At 43.4% G+C, this 12,857-nt stretch overlaps 1 protein-coding gene across 3 annotated transcripts in view; it reads left to right on the plus strand.

The window, feature by feature from the left end:
* LOC105490059 (transmembrane protein 131) overlaps positions 1-12,857 on the plus strand; it is a 271,947-nt gene that overhangs the window by 194,042 nt on the left and 65,048 nt on the right. For all 3 annotated transcript variants that reach the window (XM_011755316.3, XM_011755317.3, XM_071077307.1), the window contains exons 12-15: positions 8,272-8,380; positions 11,527-11,635; positions 12,436-12,589; positions 12,682-12,852. In XM_011755316.3, the coding sequence (XP_011753618.1) occupies positions 8,272-8,380; positions 11,527-11,635; positions 12,436-12,589; positions 12,682-12,852 (543 nt within the window). The remainder of the gene's footprint in view (positions 1-8,271; positions 8,381-11,526; positions 11,636-12,435; positions 12,590-12,681; positions 12,853-12,857) is intronic.

A 12,857-nucleotide genomic window follows, 5' to 3' on the forward strand; every position in this document is an offset into this window, starting at 1 on the left:
AGGGGGTTTTGAGGTGGAGGAGGCAGGGGGTCGAGAAGGAGGAGGTCCTTCTGGGGTTCATCTGGGAGGACTGGCTTAGGCGGGTCCGGATTCCGATTCTTTGGGGCTTCTAAGGCAAGGAGGGTAGATTGGGATGGGGAAGGGGAATGGAGGAAGGGTTTCACCCAAGAGGGAGGATTTCGGACCAGATCCTCCCAAGTAATCATGTAGGCCACCTGGTCTGGGTGTCCGTGTGGCCCAGGATCCATCACTGTTGCTTTAACCTGTAAGATAATTGGGAGGTTAAATGTTCCGTCCCGGGGCCACCTAACATGGAGGGTAGGCCACTCGGACGAGCAGAATTTTCGCCATCGTCCTTTACGGACTTCTATGGAGAGGTTGTGGGCTCGAGCCCTAACGTCAGGGAAGTGAGTCAGGGTCAGAGACAAAGGAGTCGTCAACGTTTGTCCTATTTCGTCCACGTATAACAAGGACAAAACGAAAGTAACAAAAACAAAGACCAGACAAGTAAGGAGAAGCAGCGCGGCCAGAGAGTGGCGCCACAAGATCACAAAATATTCAGATGGCAGGGGCGACCTGCCTACAGATTTGAGGAGGCTGACTGAGTCATCAGCCTTCTCCCAGACTACCGCCAGGGCGTCCCCCGGGGCGCGAGTGGGAAGGTGCCGGACACGTCTGTCCCCCTTCCCCACTTAATTCAGAAGGAGTACTCCCCAGAGTTCAGAGTTAGCCGGCAAGACAGACAGAACAAAACGAAAGTACCTGGTAGGTCCGTTCAGTCAGCAGTCCGTGGCCCGGGCCAGATGGGTCTCCGCCGGATGGGTCGGGGGTCCTCGGACGACCCCAGTTCCCGGCCAACGCACCAAATGTTGGAACCGAACTGTCGATTCCTTCCTGGGCAGGGGTCGCCGCGAAGGATCACCGACACGAGATTCACAGCAGAGAGTTATTTATTACTAGCGCGCTAGGGTCCCAGGGACCCTAGCGCGCTAGTAATAAATAACTCTCTGCTGTGAATCTCGTGTCGGTGATCCTTCGCGGCGACCCCTGCCCAGGAAGGAATCGACAGTTCGGTTCCAACAGTATACCATTTACATCATGAATAGTCCAGACAGTGAGATCCTTTCCTTGTATTATTTTGATGGCCTCTGACACTAAGATGGCCACTGCCGCAACTACCCGTAAACAGTGAGGCCAGCCTTTTGCTACTACATCAGTTTCCTTACTTAGGTATGCCACTGGTTGCTGGGTTGTCCCACGAGTCTGAGCAAGGACTCCAAGAGCTATCCCTGCTCTCTCTGTGACGTATAAAGAGAAGTTTTGTCCTGTCAGAAGGCTTAAAGCTGGAGCTTGTACTAGGGCCTGCTTTAAGGTTTTGAAGGCAGTTTCTGGCCCTGGTTCCCATTCCACTAGATGAGTATTTGCCCTCTGGGTCTCCTTGATTAGAGTATAGAATGGCTATCTCGCTGTATCCGGGGATCCATAGTTGCCAAAGGCTGATGATTCCAAGGAACCCCCGCAACTGTTTTACTGTCTTAGGGCGAGGATAAGCCAGTATTGGCTATATTCGTTCCCTGCTGAGGGCCCTGGTCCCTCCAGCTAAGATTAGGCCTAGATATTTGACCTGCTGTAGGCAGAGCTGGGCCTTCGACCTAGACACCTTGTACCCTTGATTAGCTAGAAAGTTCAAGAGATCTAGAGTAGCCTGCTGGCATGAGGCTTCCAAACTGGTAGCCAAAAATAAATCATCCACATACTGAATTCTTCAGTATGTGGATGGACTTGAGAAGTGGCCTAGGTCTTGGGCCAGTGCCTGACCAAACAGATGAGGGCGATCCCTAAACCCTTGGGGCAAGACCATCCACATAAGTTGGGCCATGTGGTCTGTGGGATCCTCAAAGGCAAAGAGAAACTTTGAGTCAGAGTGCAGAGGAATACAGAAAAAGGCATCCTTGAGGTCCAGAACTGAACAATTCTGCTTCCTCTGATATTTGAGAGAGCAGGGTATAGGGGTTTCGTACAACTGGATAGAGAGGAATTACAGCCTCATTGCTCAGTCTAAGATCTTGCACTAGTCTCCACTGACCATTTGGTTTTTGTACTCTTAGAATTGGGGTGTTGCGGGGACTGCTGCATTTCCTTACTAAGCTTTTACCTGTTTAATAATATCCTGTAATCCTTTATGAGCATCAGGCCTTAAGGGATATTGCCTTTGATAAGGAAAAGTCATGGGGTCTTTTAGCCTGATTTGGACTGGGCGGGCATTTTTTGCCCTTCCAAATTGTCTTTCCAGTGCCCAGACTTCAGGGTTGATTCCCTCCTCAAGTAGGGGACAACAAATGGGTAACTTTTTCCCCATATTCATGTAGATAATAGCTTCAGTCTTGGCTAATATATCCCTCCCTAATAAGGGTGTGAGACTTTCAGGTATAACAAGAAAGACATGTGAAAAGAGCAAAGTCTCCCAATTACAACTGAAGAGGTGGGAGAAATACCTGGTTACAGGCTGTCCCAGGATTCCTCAGATGGTAACAGACCTTGAGGATAGTCGTCCAAGGCAGAAGATTAACACTGAGAAGGTCGCACCAGTGTCCAGGAGGAAGTCAATTTCCTGGCCCTCAATGGTTAAACGTACCCGGGACTCAGTTAGGGTGATGGCGTGAGCTGGTGCTTGCCCCAGGCACCCTCAGTCCTGTTGTTGGATCATCTGGTTGGGGGCTTCTGGCCCAGAGAAACTTTGCCCTGGGGCAGTGTGCCTTCCAGTGATTGTCTCGGCATAGCAGACATGGATGGGGGGTGGCTGGTTTCTCGTTGGACAATCTTTTTTGAAGGGTCCTTGTAAACCACACTGATAACAAGACCTGCCAGGTGATTGGCCTGCTCCATTTTCTGTCCTCTCTGAACCACCAAGGTTTGCTTGTCTGAGGGCCATGACTAAGGCTGCGGCCTTTCTCTCATCTCACTTTTCCTTTTGGGCCTGTTCCTCTTGGTCCCTATTAAAGAACACCAAGGTTGCCAGGTTTAATAATGCCTCCAGATTTTGTTCAGGGCCCAGGGCTCACTTTTGGAGTTTTCTTCTGATATCTGTGGCTGATTGGGTAATAAACTTATTTTTCATGATCAATTGACCCTCAAGGGAGTCAGGTGACAGGGGAGTATATTTCCTTAAGGCCTTCCGTAGGTGCTCGAGGAAGGCAGAAGGATTTTCTTCCTTTCTCTGAGTCATGGTGGATATCATTGAATAATTCATGGACTTTTTCCTAATTCTCCTTAGTCCTTTTAGAACACAGGTCAGATGTTTACAGCTCCAGCCCCCATGATCTGAGTCTAGATCCCAGTGGGGATCCATACTGGGGACGGTTTGCTGACCTGTAGGGAATTTGTCCCTTTCTTTGGCTTTTATTCTATCATTTACTTGGCTAAGGTACCTGGTATCTCCAAACTCTTGGGCTGCAGCTAAAGCCACATTTTTTTCATTAAAGGCCAGGGTTTGATCTGACAATAGGATGACATCTGTCCAAGTGAGATAGAAGGATTGCCCTAGACCCTGTAGGACATCTATATACCTATCAGGGTCATCTGAAAGCTTACCCAGGTCTGCCTTGATCTGCTTTAAATCAGAGAGGGACAAGGGGACATGTACCCGGGGTTGGGCCAAATTCCCCTCCCCCTACAACTTGAAGGGGACATAACTGATAGCCTGGGGGGGGTTGTGGTCCTTTGGAGATTTCTTTGCTTATTTCCTTCTGGGCAGGGGCGATTAGAGAAGGATTATCATTAATAGGAAGGGGAGCTATAGGGAGGCTAGGATATGGGGGTGAGCTGAGAGGTCCTCTTGTGGGATGCAAATTGCAAGCTTTGCATAGTTGTGTATTCTCCTTCAATGAAAAGAAAGCTTAGACATAAGGTATTTCACTCTACTTGCCTTCCCTCTTACAGAAAAGGTCAAGCTGCAGGATACTATTGTAATTTATACTTCACTCAGGTGGCCATTTTTCCCCATCAGAGAGAGAGAATATTGGGGCCAGGCTGTAGTGCAGAAAAAAATGAGCCGCCTCTTTTTCAGGGTTTGTGGGTCAAATTGGTCCCGGTGGCTTAGGATGCATTTCAAGGGTGAGCCTGTTGATGCCTGAGTGTTTCCCACCTGAAAGACAGAACCGCCTGTGGTTTTGGTTTGTTTGTTTTCCCCCAGCGCAAGAACCCGCAGCGGTCCCTGGACCATGCTGATCAGAATAGTTACGCTCACCGACACAGCAGCAGAAACACTAGTTTTCCTCCTAGACCACAAGGAGGACTGAGGAAGGTCAGATTTAGTGGCCCTTAATGACGCATTCTCAACCTGCACCCTTGCCTGTCCTCCTAGACCACAGAGAGAACTGAGAAAAACTGATTTAGTGGCCCTTACGGATGCATTTTCGAAAACCTGTTAGAGTTCTAAGCATTCTCCTGTTAGTGTTGGGACTTGACCCCTGTCCTATAAAGATATTATGCCCCAAAAATGAAGTGGAGGGCCATACCCTGAGCGAGGGAAGGGATCTCCAGGGATGGAAGAGTGACGCCTTTTATCATCACTTCTCATCATATGAATAGGAAGGATATCGTTTCTGAGGCTCCCCCCATCCTAGCTTCAGGAATAGCTTTTGTTAGGCCTGCTAGTCTGAGGAGGGATCCTAAAATTCCAGGTAGTCCCCCCAACCCCCCAACGGGGCTTTGGGCAAAAATTATGTCTTTCTTATTGGTGAGCCCGGGTGCCTAAAGGAGGGAACAGAGTCCTGGAGTTTATACTAGAAATCATTCTTACAGGAGAAACTAGAACAGCACCAGAGACAGGCAGTGGTTTTTAGAAGCGGGACTAGCCTCGGAGAAGAGAGGCGAGAGGAAGTTTGTCTGACAGGTATTAGGACCCAGAGGGCAAGGGTCAGGATAGATAGGATAGATGGGCGAGTCTCGCTTGGGCAACGTAACTTTGAGAGTTTGCTCATGGCCACAGTCAACCAACTTTTTGTCGGGATCCCGGAGCTGAATTACTTTGCTCTCTGTTGACCCTCAGGTCAACCCAGAAGTACAGGAGAAGCGGAAGCTATTTCCAGGCAAACCAGCGCTCCCAACTCCAAAGAATCGGGAGTTCTTAGCCCTTTCCCAGAAAACCTGACACCCGTGTCTTTAGCCCAGTGGCTGTGCTAGTTGCTTTTAAACTGGCCAACAGGTGCCCGGTATTTAGCCCCCGAATTCTAAGGAAAAATAGGACAGAATAGCAAGTGAAAGGGGTCCGATGGTGCTCACCGGTTGGTAATAGTCCCTTCATGGTCACCAAAATGTGTCCAGAATTCCGGTGGGTTCATGGTCTTCCTGACTTCAGGAGTGAAGCCACAGACCTTGGTGGTGAGTGTTCCAGCTCATAAAGGTAGCCCAGACCCAAGGAGTGAGCAGCAGCAAGATTCATTGGAAAGAGTGAAAGAACAAAGCTTCCACATCATGGAAGGGGACCCAAGCAGGTTGCCTCTGCTGGCTGGGGTGTCCAGCTTTTATTCCTTTTTCTGGCCCTGCACATGTCCTCTGATTGGTCCATTTTACAGAGCACTGATTGGTCCATTTTACAGAGTGCTGATTGGTGCATTTACAGTCGTTTAGCCACAGAGCGTTGATTGGTGCGTTTTTACAGAGTGCTGATTGGTGCATTTACAATCCTTTAGCTAGACACAGTTCTGACTGGTGCATTTATAATCCTCTAGCTAGACAGAAAAGTTCTCCAAGTCCCCACTTGGAAGTCCAGCTGACTTCACCTCTCAATCCTCACCTCTCAGCAGAGCAAGTGAGGAACTTCAGGAGCCATATCTGTGGAAGTCCTCTGCAAACTACAGAGTTTCATGTGATCACCTCTAACAAAGCTTGGCCTCAAGATAAAAGTGGCTCATTTGTGGGGGAAAAAACCAAGATTAACTGACTCACAAAATGTTGTAGATTATTAGATCTCAGAAAATAACCCATCCCCTTAGAATTCAAAATGTTGTAGATTATTAGATCTCAGAAAATAACCCATCCCCTTAGGATTTGCCGTGTGTGTGTGTGTGTGTGTCTGTGTGTGTGTGTGTGTGTGTGTCTGTGTGTGTGTGTGTGTGTGTGTGTCTGTGTGTGTGTGTGTGTGTGTCTGTGTGTGTGTGAAGGAGTCTCGCTCTGTCGCCCAGGCTGGAGTGCAGTGGCCCAGTCTTGGCTCACTGCCATATCTGCCTCTGGGTTCAAGTAGTTCTCTGCCTCAGCCTCCCAAGTAGCTGGGATTACAGACACCCACCACCACGCCCAGCTAATTTTTGTATTTTTAGTAGAGACAAGGTTTCACCATCTTGGCCAGGCTGGTCTTGAACTCCTGACCTCGTGATCCACATGCCTTGGCCTCCCAAGGCAGGTTTTTTTTTTTTTTTACAGGTGGGAGAAATGAGCCGCAGAGTAGACGGGCAGCTGACTCAAGCTCACATCTCTCTGGTTAAGCATCCTTTTGTTGCATAAAGTGATGCCACTGGATTGTCACATACACTTCTGTACTGATTTCCGCTCTTTGGAGAAAGTATTAGCATGGTAATATAGTATAGTATAACCAAATGGAACTTTTCCCAATTTGTCCTACAGTTCAAACTCTACTTTGTTTTGTTATTAAAAACACACACACACATCTTTCAGTGAATGAAGAAATTTGTATTTTAAATGTCGCTAATAACAGCAAGCTTATTGATAAGTAAAAGTATTCTATGAACAAATCATTCCCAGCCCCAGCTAGAGATCCAAAAGCAATTGAGGAGTTCTTGAAGAAGAGAAAGGAAGGAAGTTAAAAAGAGTTAAAATGCCAAGAGAGCCTGAGGCCCCAGAACCATCCTTAGGGCCTTAATTTCAGACCCTGTGAACACTCGCTGACAGCCCAGGACTAGCCCACGAATAGAAAGGGAGCTGCTCCAGCAGTATCTTTGATCATTATCGTATAATCAGATTCATACCCTGTGATCCCACACACAAGGCACAAGGATAGTTCTCTCTCGTCATGCTCTTCTCAGGTGCTTATTGCACCTTCAAGAGACTGCCCTTTGATGTTCCGTTGAGGCAGATTTCACCTTTATAAATGGGCTGAAAGAGCAGGCAGGGATCGAGGGGGAAGAACATAGTGACTTGCAGGATCTGACTGTGCCCCTGTTAAGGGGCTTGCCTGATAAGTTTCACAGAAAGGACCATGTTCTTTTCTTCAGGAAATGGCAGGCTCTGACAAGTTTATAAAGCCCTTCAAAATTCAACAAGCACAATCCATGAGGGTTCAGATTCAGAGTAATTATAAAGGAAGATTATTTTTTAATCAAGAGTTGTATACAGTACCAGGATTTTGTGATACATGTTTGTGCAACAGGATGTCAGGTGAAGGCCCCGCACCCACCCAGGAATTCTTGTTTTAGTCCTACCTGTTGATGCCTAGCTACTGAAACATCAATATTTCAAATTTCATTAGTAAAACAGAGAAGGAGGTTGGAATCTTTTAGGTCCCTTCCAACTGAAAGGGCTTTGTGTCAGTGAGGAAATAAAAAATAACTGTACCTTAAACTGTATTTTTAAAAAGCGTGCTCTCCAAGTACGAGCTTTTCTGTTTGTTGTTATTTAAGCATTCTGCCTTCCAAGCTGAACATCCCTGTGGTCTGCCTCCGTGCTCAGTCCCATAGCCAGCAGTACAGCCCTCTCCCTGGACAGCACGCCCCACTCGCAGAGCCGTGTCTAGAAAGAGAAAATGCCGCTAGAAAGGAAGTCTGCAGAACTACCTTGGCACTGAGACACCGGCTCCCAAGTTCATATTTATTCTTCACCATCGTATGGTTCAGATATTTCCTCAGTATTGTGAATTTTTTTAAGAGGGATCCATAAGTCTTTTTGATGTCACCTCCTCTGGTGTATGAATTAGTCATTCATTTGGAAAATAAGTACCTTTTTTAAATGTTTTCTGTACTCACACCCAATGTAATAGTTGGTCTTCAGATTCTTACACTTACCAATGTGTCATGTTTGTTCTCCTCTGGTCATTTTCTTTTATAAAGACATTCTGAGAAATTAATTTGAAGTTTTTCCAGTGTGGCCTACTCCATTTAAAGGGACAACATAAGTTAAACTTTTCAAATTTAGAGTCCACTTTACTTTTCCAGTACACGTTCCAGTGTACTCCTGTATACTTTCCAGTGTAAGTATCAGGCACCTGAACCATTAGACTGAAATAATGCCGTGTATGTATTTTTGTTCTCTTTGCAGAGTGTTCGACCTACACCACAAAATGATGCTATAACGGTACACTTTAAACCAATTACATTAAAAGCATCAGAAAGTAAATACACCAAGGTTGCGAGCATTAGTTTTGATGGCAAGTATTCACCTTTTTCTCTCTGATAGAGTGATGTTATTTTGGTAAACTAGAAAGCATCTGTATTGACATCTTAATATAGAAATCCAGATTGTTTTACCATCAGAATTTATATCACTGCTTAGGTTGATTCCCCCTCCCCCGCCCCGTAAACCATCATGAACTCTTGTTTGATTGATTCATGAGAGAAGATACCACAACTTTATAAAGCTAAATCAGTATTAGCAATAGAAAAACACTAGCAAATACATTAGGATTGGAATCATTTCCATAGTCTGGGCTAGCCTTTTAAACATGTATCTATTGTAATTCATCTTAATTATGAAGTTATGATATATTTGAAGTTCAGAAGCATGTTTGAATTTGAGAGCAAAAATAAAAAGTATTCTTTGTAACATTTTCATATATTGGCTTTTATAGGCAAAGCAGGTGGCCCTACTTAAGCTAAAATAATAGAACTGTCCAGTTAGCTATTATTTCTAATGTGTATAGTATATATTTTGATACTTGAAGTGTTAAGTCACGCCAGACTAGACCATTTTTATACATGTTTTTATTCAGTTTTGCCTACTTTCATGAAACGTTCATTAAATTTGCTGTCACAACATTTTTAAAATAATGACTTAATGGCTGCTTAACCATATAGATAATTAACTGAGAACTGAACCTCTGAACAGGGCTTTTTTCATAGGCACCCATGCAAGTGAGTAGCTGCTGTAGAGCTTCAACTTTGGCTTTATGATAAAGCCATCTCTGCTTAGAGTCCGCATGGTAAAGCTCAGCTCCTCATCGGATGAGAGTATTTGATCAATGAACGTAGGCAGACGCTGGCACACTTCGTATAGTGTTCATGAGCGCATCTATGCCTGCTGCTCACTGTGGAGAGTTCTAGGGAGGGTCTGGAGCAGCTACGCAGGTGGGGCTGGCCTCAGGGTTCATCCTGTGAGCTCAGTGAGGACTCCCAAGGAAAAAAAAAACACATAGGCAGCATACTTCATGATATAATTGTCAAGAAATAGTATTATAGAAGGTGTTAATGCCACAGTTATTTCTACATTTGTGGTAGCATCCTCTATGCTGCTGAGAGACTACATTCATGTTCACCCGTGTCAGTATCACCAGGTGCATTGTCTTCCCTTACAGAGGAGAAAGAGGCTAATGGTCATTCCTGACCCCTGAGAGCATTTAGGACCCACCCTACACGGACATGCCAGAAAGTTCTCCACATGCTCTGCAAGGGTGACGAGCTACTCTTCTCTAGCTCCTGTATTGACCACCCAGTGAATGTCTCCCTCCTCGAGATAAATGCGATGACATTAGTGTTGGTTCTTCTGAGATCATGGGCTCTAAGATCATTGTTTCTTAAAGAAATATGTAAAATTAAATATAACAGCAAAGGGAAAGCATCTTTAAGAGCCAATGCTACATTTCTTAGAAGTGGGTTTTTAATATCATATGAAAATCCCCCCACCATTTACCTCTCCCACCACCATGGTGGATCCCCACACAAAACACCTCTGAGATTGCCGTGAAAATCAGTCAGGAAGTGTGTTTTACTTTTAATATTGTTAGAATGCACCTTATATATGTGTTAACTCTACAGTGTTCACTTAAGCATCTTTCTCATCAAAAGTCATTCTTTATGATTTTCAACTGAATTTTTGTGAGCTTTTTGACCACTTCATTTGCTATGTATGATACAGTGTCATGAAATGCTTAAATGTGGCCCTTGTAATCAGTCTTACATCAGAACAAATAGTGAAAAATTGGAAGCATCCAGAGATGGCTAACTAGCAAGCAGAGAAATAAGAGGCCGAATGGGAATTTTTAAAATGGAAAGTCTGTGTCTGCACATAGTCAAACACTATATGTCATACCATTTCTTTGTTCTTTTTTGTCGTGAGGTTGGACGACATACATTTGCGGAACTCACATATGAATTCTTCACATAAATGGAAGTGTTCCTAAAGTACTTTAAGAGGATAAACATAAACAGCTTCTTTATTTGCTTTGAAAAGAACCATCTAATGGGTGCCTAGACTGGACCCAACTGAATCAATTTCTGTAATTCCAGATGGGATTATTTGTTTATTTATTTTAATTTTTATTTTTTTGAGACAGAGTCTCACTCTGTCACCCACGCTCAAGTGCAGTGATACAGTCTCAGCTCACCACAACCTCCGCCTCCCAGGCTCAAGCGATTCTCCTGCCTCAGCCTCCCGAGTAGCTGCAATTACAGGCACGTGCCACCACACCTGGCTAATTTTTGTATTTTTAGTAGAGACAGGATTTCACCATGTTGGCCAGGCTGGTCTTGAACTCCTGACCTCAGGTGATCCGCCCACCTCGGCCTGGCAAAGTGCTGGGATTACAGGCGTGAGGCACCACACCCAGCCAGGATTATTTAAAACTGCTACAAAATCTAAAGGTTTTTCTTCATCTAAGATGAAGACAATATGATACGATGACAGGAGGGGATTTATCTCGTCTTACACCATGAGTTTTAGGGTTGGCCAATTTGAGACGTAAGAGCTCTTAATTCTTAACTTTTCTTATACCATGGTACTTTATTGGTGATAGAGCAAGACTTTAGCTATACAAGAAATGTGATTTCTTTCTCAGGTCAAATGTAAATCAGCAGGGCTGAGTGGGAGGGTAATTGTGCCTGCAGGGGGATACCTGGCAATGTCGAGAGGCATTTGAGTAGTCACAGCTGCAGGGATGCTACTGCCATCTAGGAAGCAGAAATCCAGGATGCTGCTAAACGTCCTACAGTACACAAAACAGCCTCTGCAACAAAGAATTAATCTAGCCTAAAATGTTAATAGTGCCGAGGATGAAAAATTCTGCTGTAAGTGGAGCCAAAGCCTGTGGTTACAGCGAAGCAGCTTAGGTCCGGTGTTTTGCCTCCTGAACCATGCTCACCGGCTAATTCTTTATCTGCTTATCTTACTATAGGAAAAATAAAACATTTTACCCCTTTTGTATGAAAAATGTGATGGTTCGTTTAAAATGTTGTAGAAGTGTTCTGTTGGCCAATTTGGAAGCTCAACTTTTTTTTTTTTTTTTTTAAGATTTTGTCAGTTTACATAAAGTCTTTGGTAGTAAAAGGTGACAGATTATTTTTTTTAAATGCTTCCTTTCAGCATCAAAGGCGAAAAAGCCATCTCAGTTTTCTGGGAAAATAACAGTTAAAGCAAAGGAAAAGAGTTATTCTAAACTTGAAATACCATATCAAGCAGAAGTTTTAGATGGGTAAGTTTCTTTTTAAAATAAATTCTATAACTTTTTACTAATCAGTAAATTACGTTTTCCTACTAAATGACCTTCTGAAATACTAGCCATGTTCACATAAACTTGATGGAATCATTTTTTAAAAGAACAGCCCCAACTATAAAAGAGAAAACCTCCTATATTTTGTTTATATTTTACTTTCTTAGAAGAAAAGGGTAAGTGGGATGATAGGATTTGGGCTTAAATGAAGGCTTAATAATTCAAAACTCTGATTTTTTACAATATTATTTAGATGATTCGAACCATTTCCTTTCTGACATGTGTTTGTGATATGTAAGTGACTATTATTATTATTTTGGCACTCGAAACAAAATTCTTTATATTCCTTTGTAAATTCATAAACACTTCTAGAATTACAAGTTTTTATAAGTGGGAAGTAACATGTTGTTCATTTTCTATTATACTTTAACCAATAGTTTAATACTTAACTTAGCAAAGATTCATTTTAACGAAGCTCCTTGCAATTCACTGATAAACATGATTTTTTTCAAAGTAAAGCTTTTTTTGTTGATATGTCTTTGATTCTAATTGTGTGATTCATATAATTCATTAGAGAATGGTTCTTGATATTAGATTTCAATATTTTGCAGGCTAAATTGTTTTAAATCATATAATCAATCACTAAAATATTATAGTTCTAATTCTTTAGTACAGTCCCTAATGCTAAATGTAAATTATACTTACAACAGAAGAACTTGGATTTTAAATTAACATATGGAAATAAAAATGATTTATTTTGTTCTTGTTGTTTTTTTGAATAGTTATTTGGGATTTGATCACGCTGCAACATTATTTCACATCCGAGACAGTCCTGCTGGTCCTGTGGAAAGGCCAATTTACCTTACTAACACTTTCAGCTTTGCGATCCTCATTCACGATGTGTTGCTACCAGAAGAAGCCAAAACAATGTTTAAAGTATGTCCAGGAGCCCTCATAATTTTAATTTTCCTGGTCTGCCAACTAGGTGATGCTGATACTTTGTTTTTTTCTCTTCTGTCATTTCCCAGGTTCACAACTTCAGCAAACCAGTCTTAATTCTTCCTAATGAATCAGGATACATTTTTACCCTGCTTTTTATGCCTTCCACATCATCCATGCACATAGATAACAACATTTTACTTATTACCAATGCTTCTAAATTTCATTTACCCGTGCGGGTATACACCGGCTTTTTAGATGTAAG

This window comes from Macaca nemestrina, chromosome 13 (genome assembly GCF_043159975.1).
Source record: "Macaca nemestrina isolate mMacNem1 chromosome 13, mMacNem.hap1, whole genome shotgun sequence".
NCBI lineage: Eukaryota > Metazoa > Chordata > Mammalia > Primates > Cercopithecidae > Macaca > Macaca nemestrina.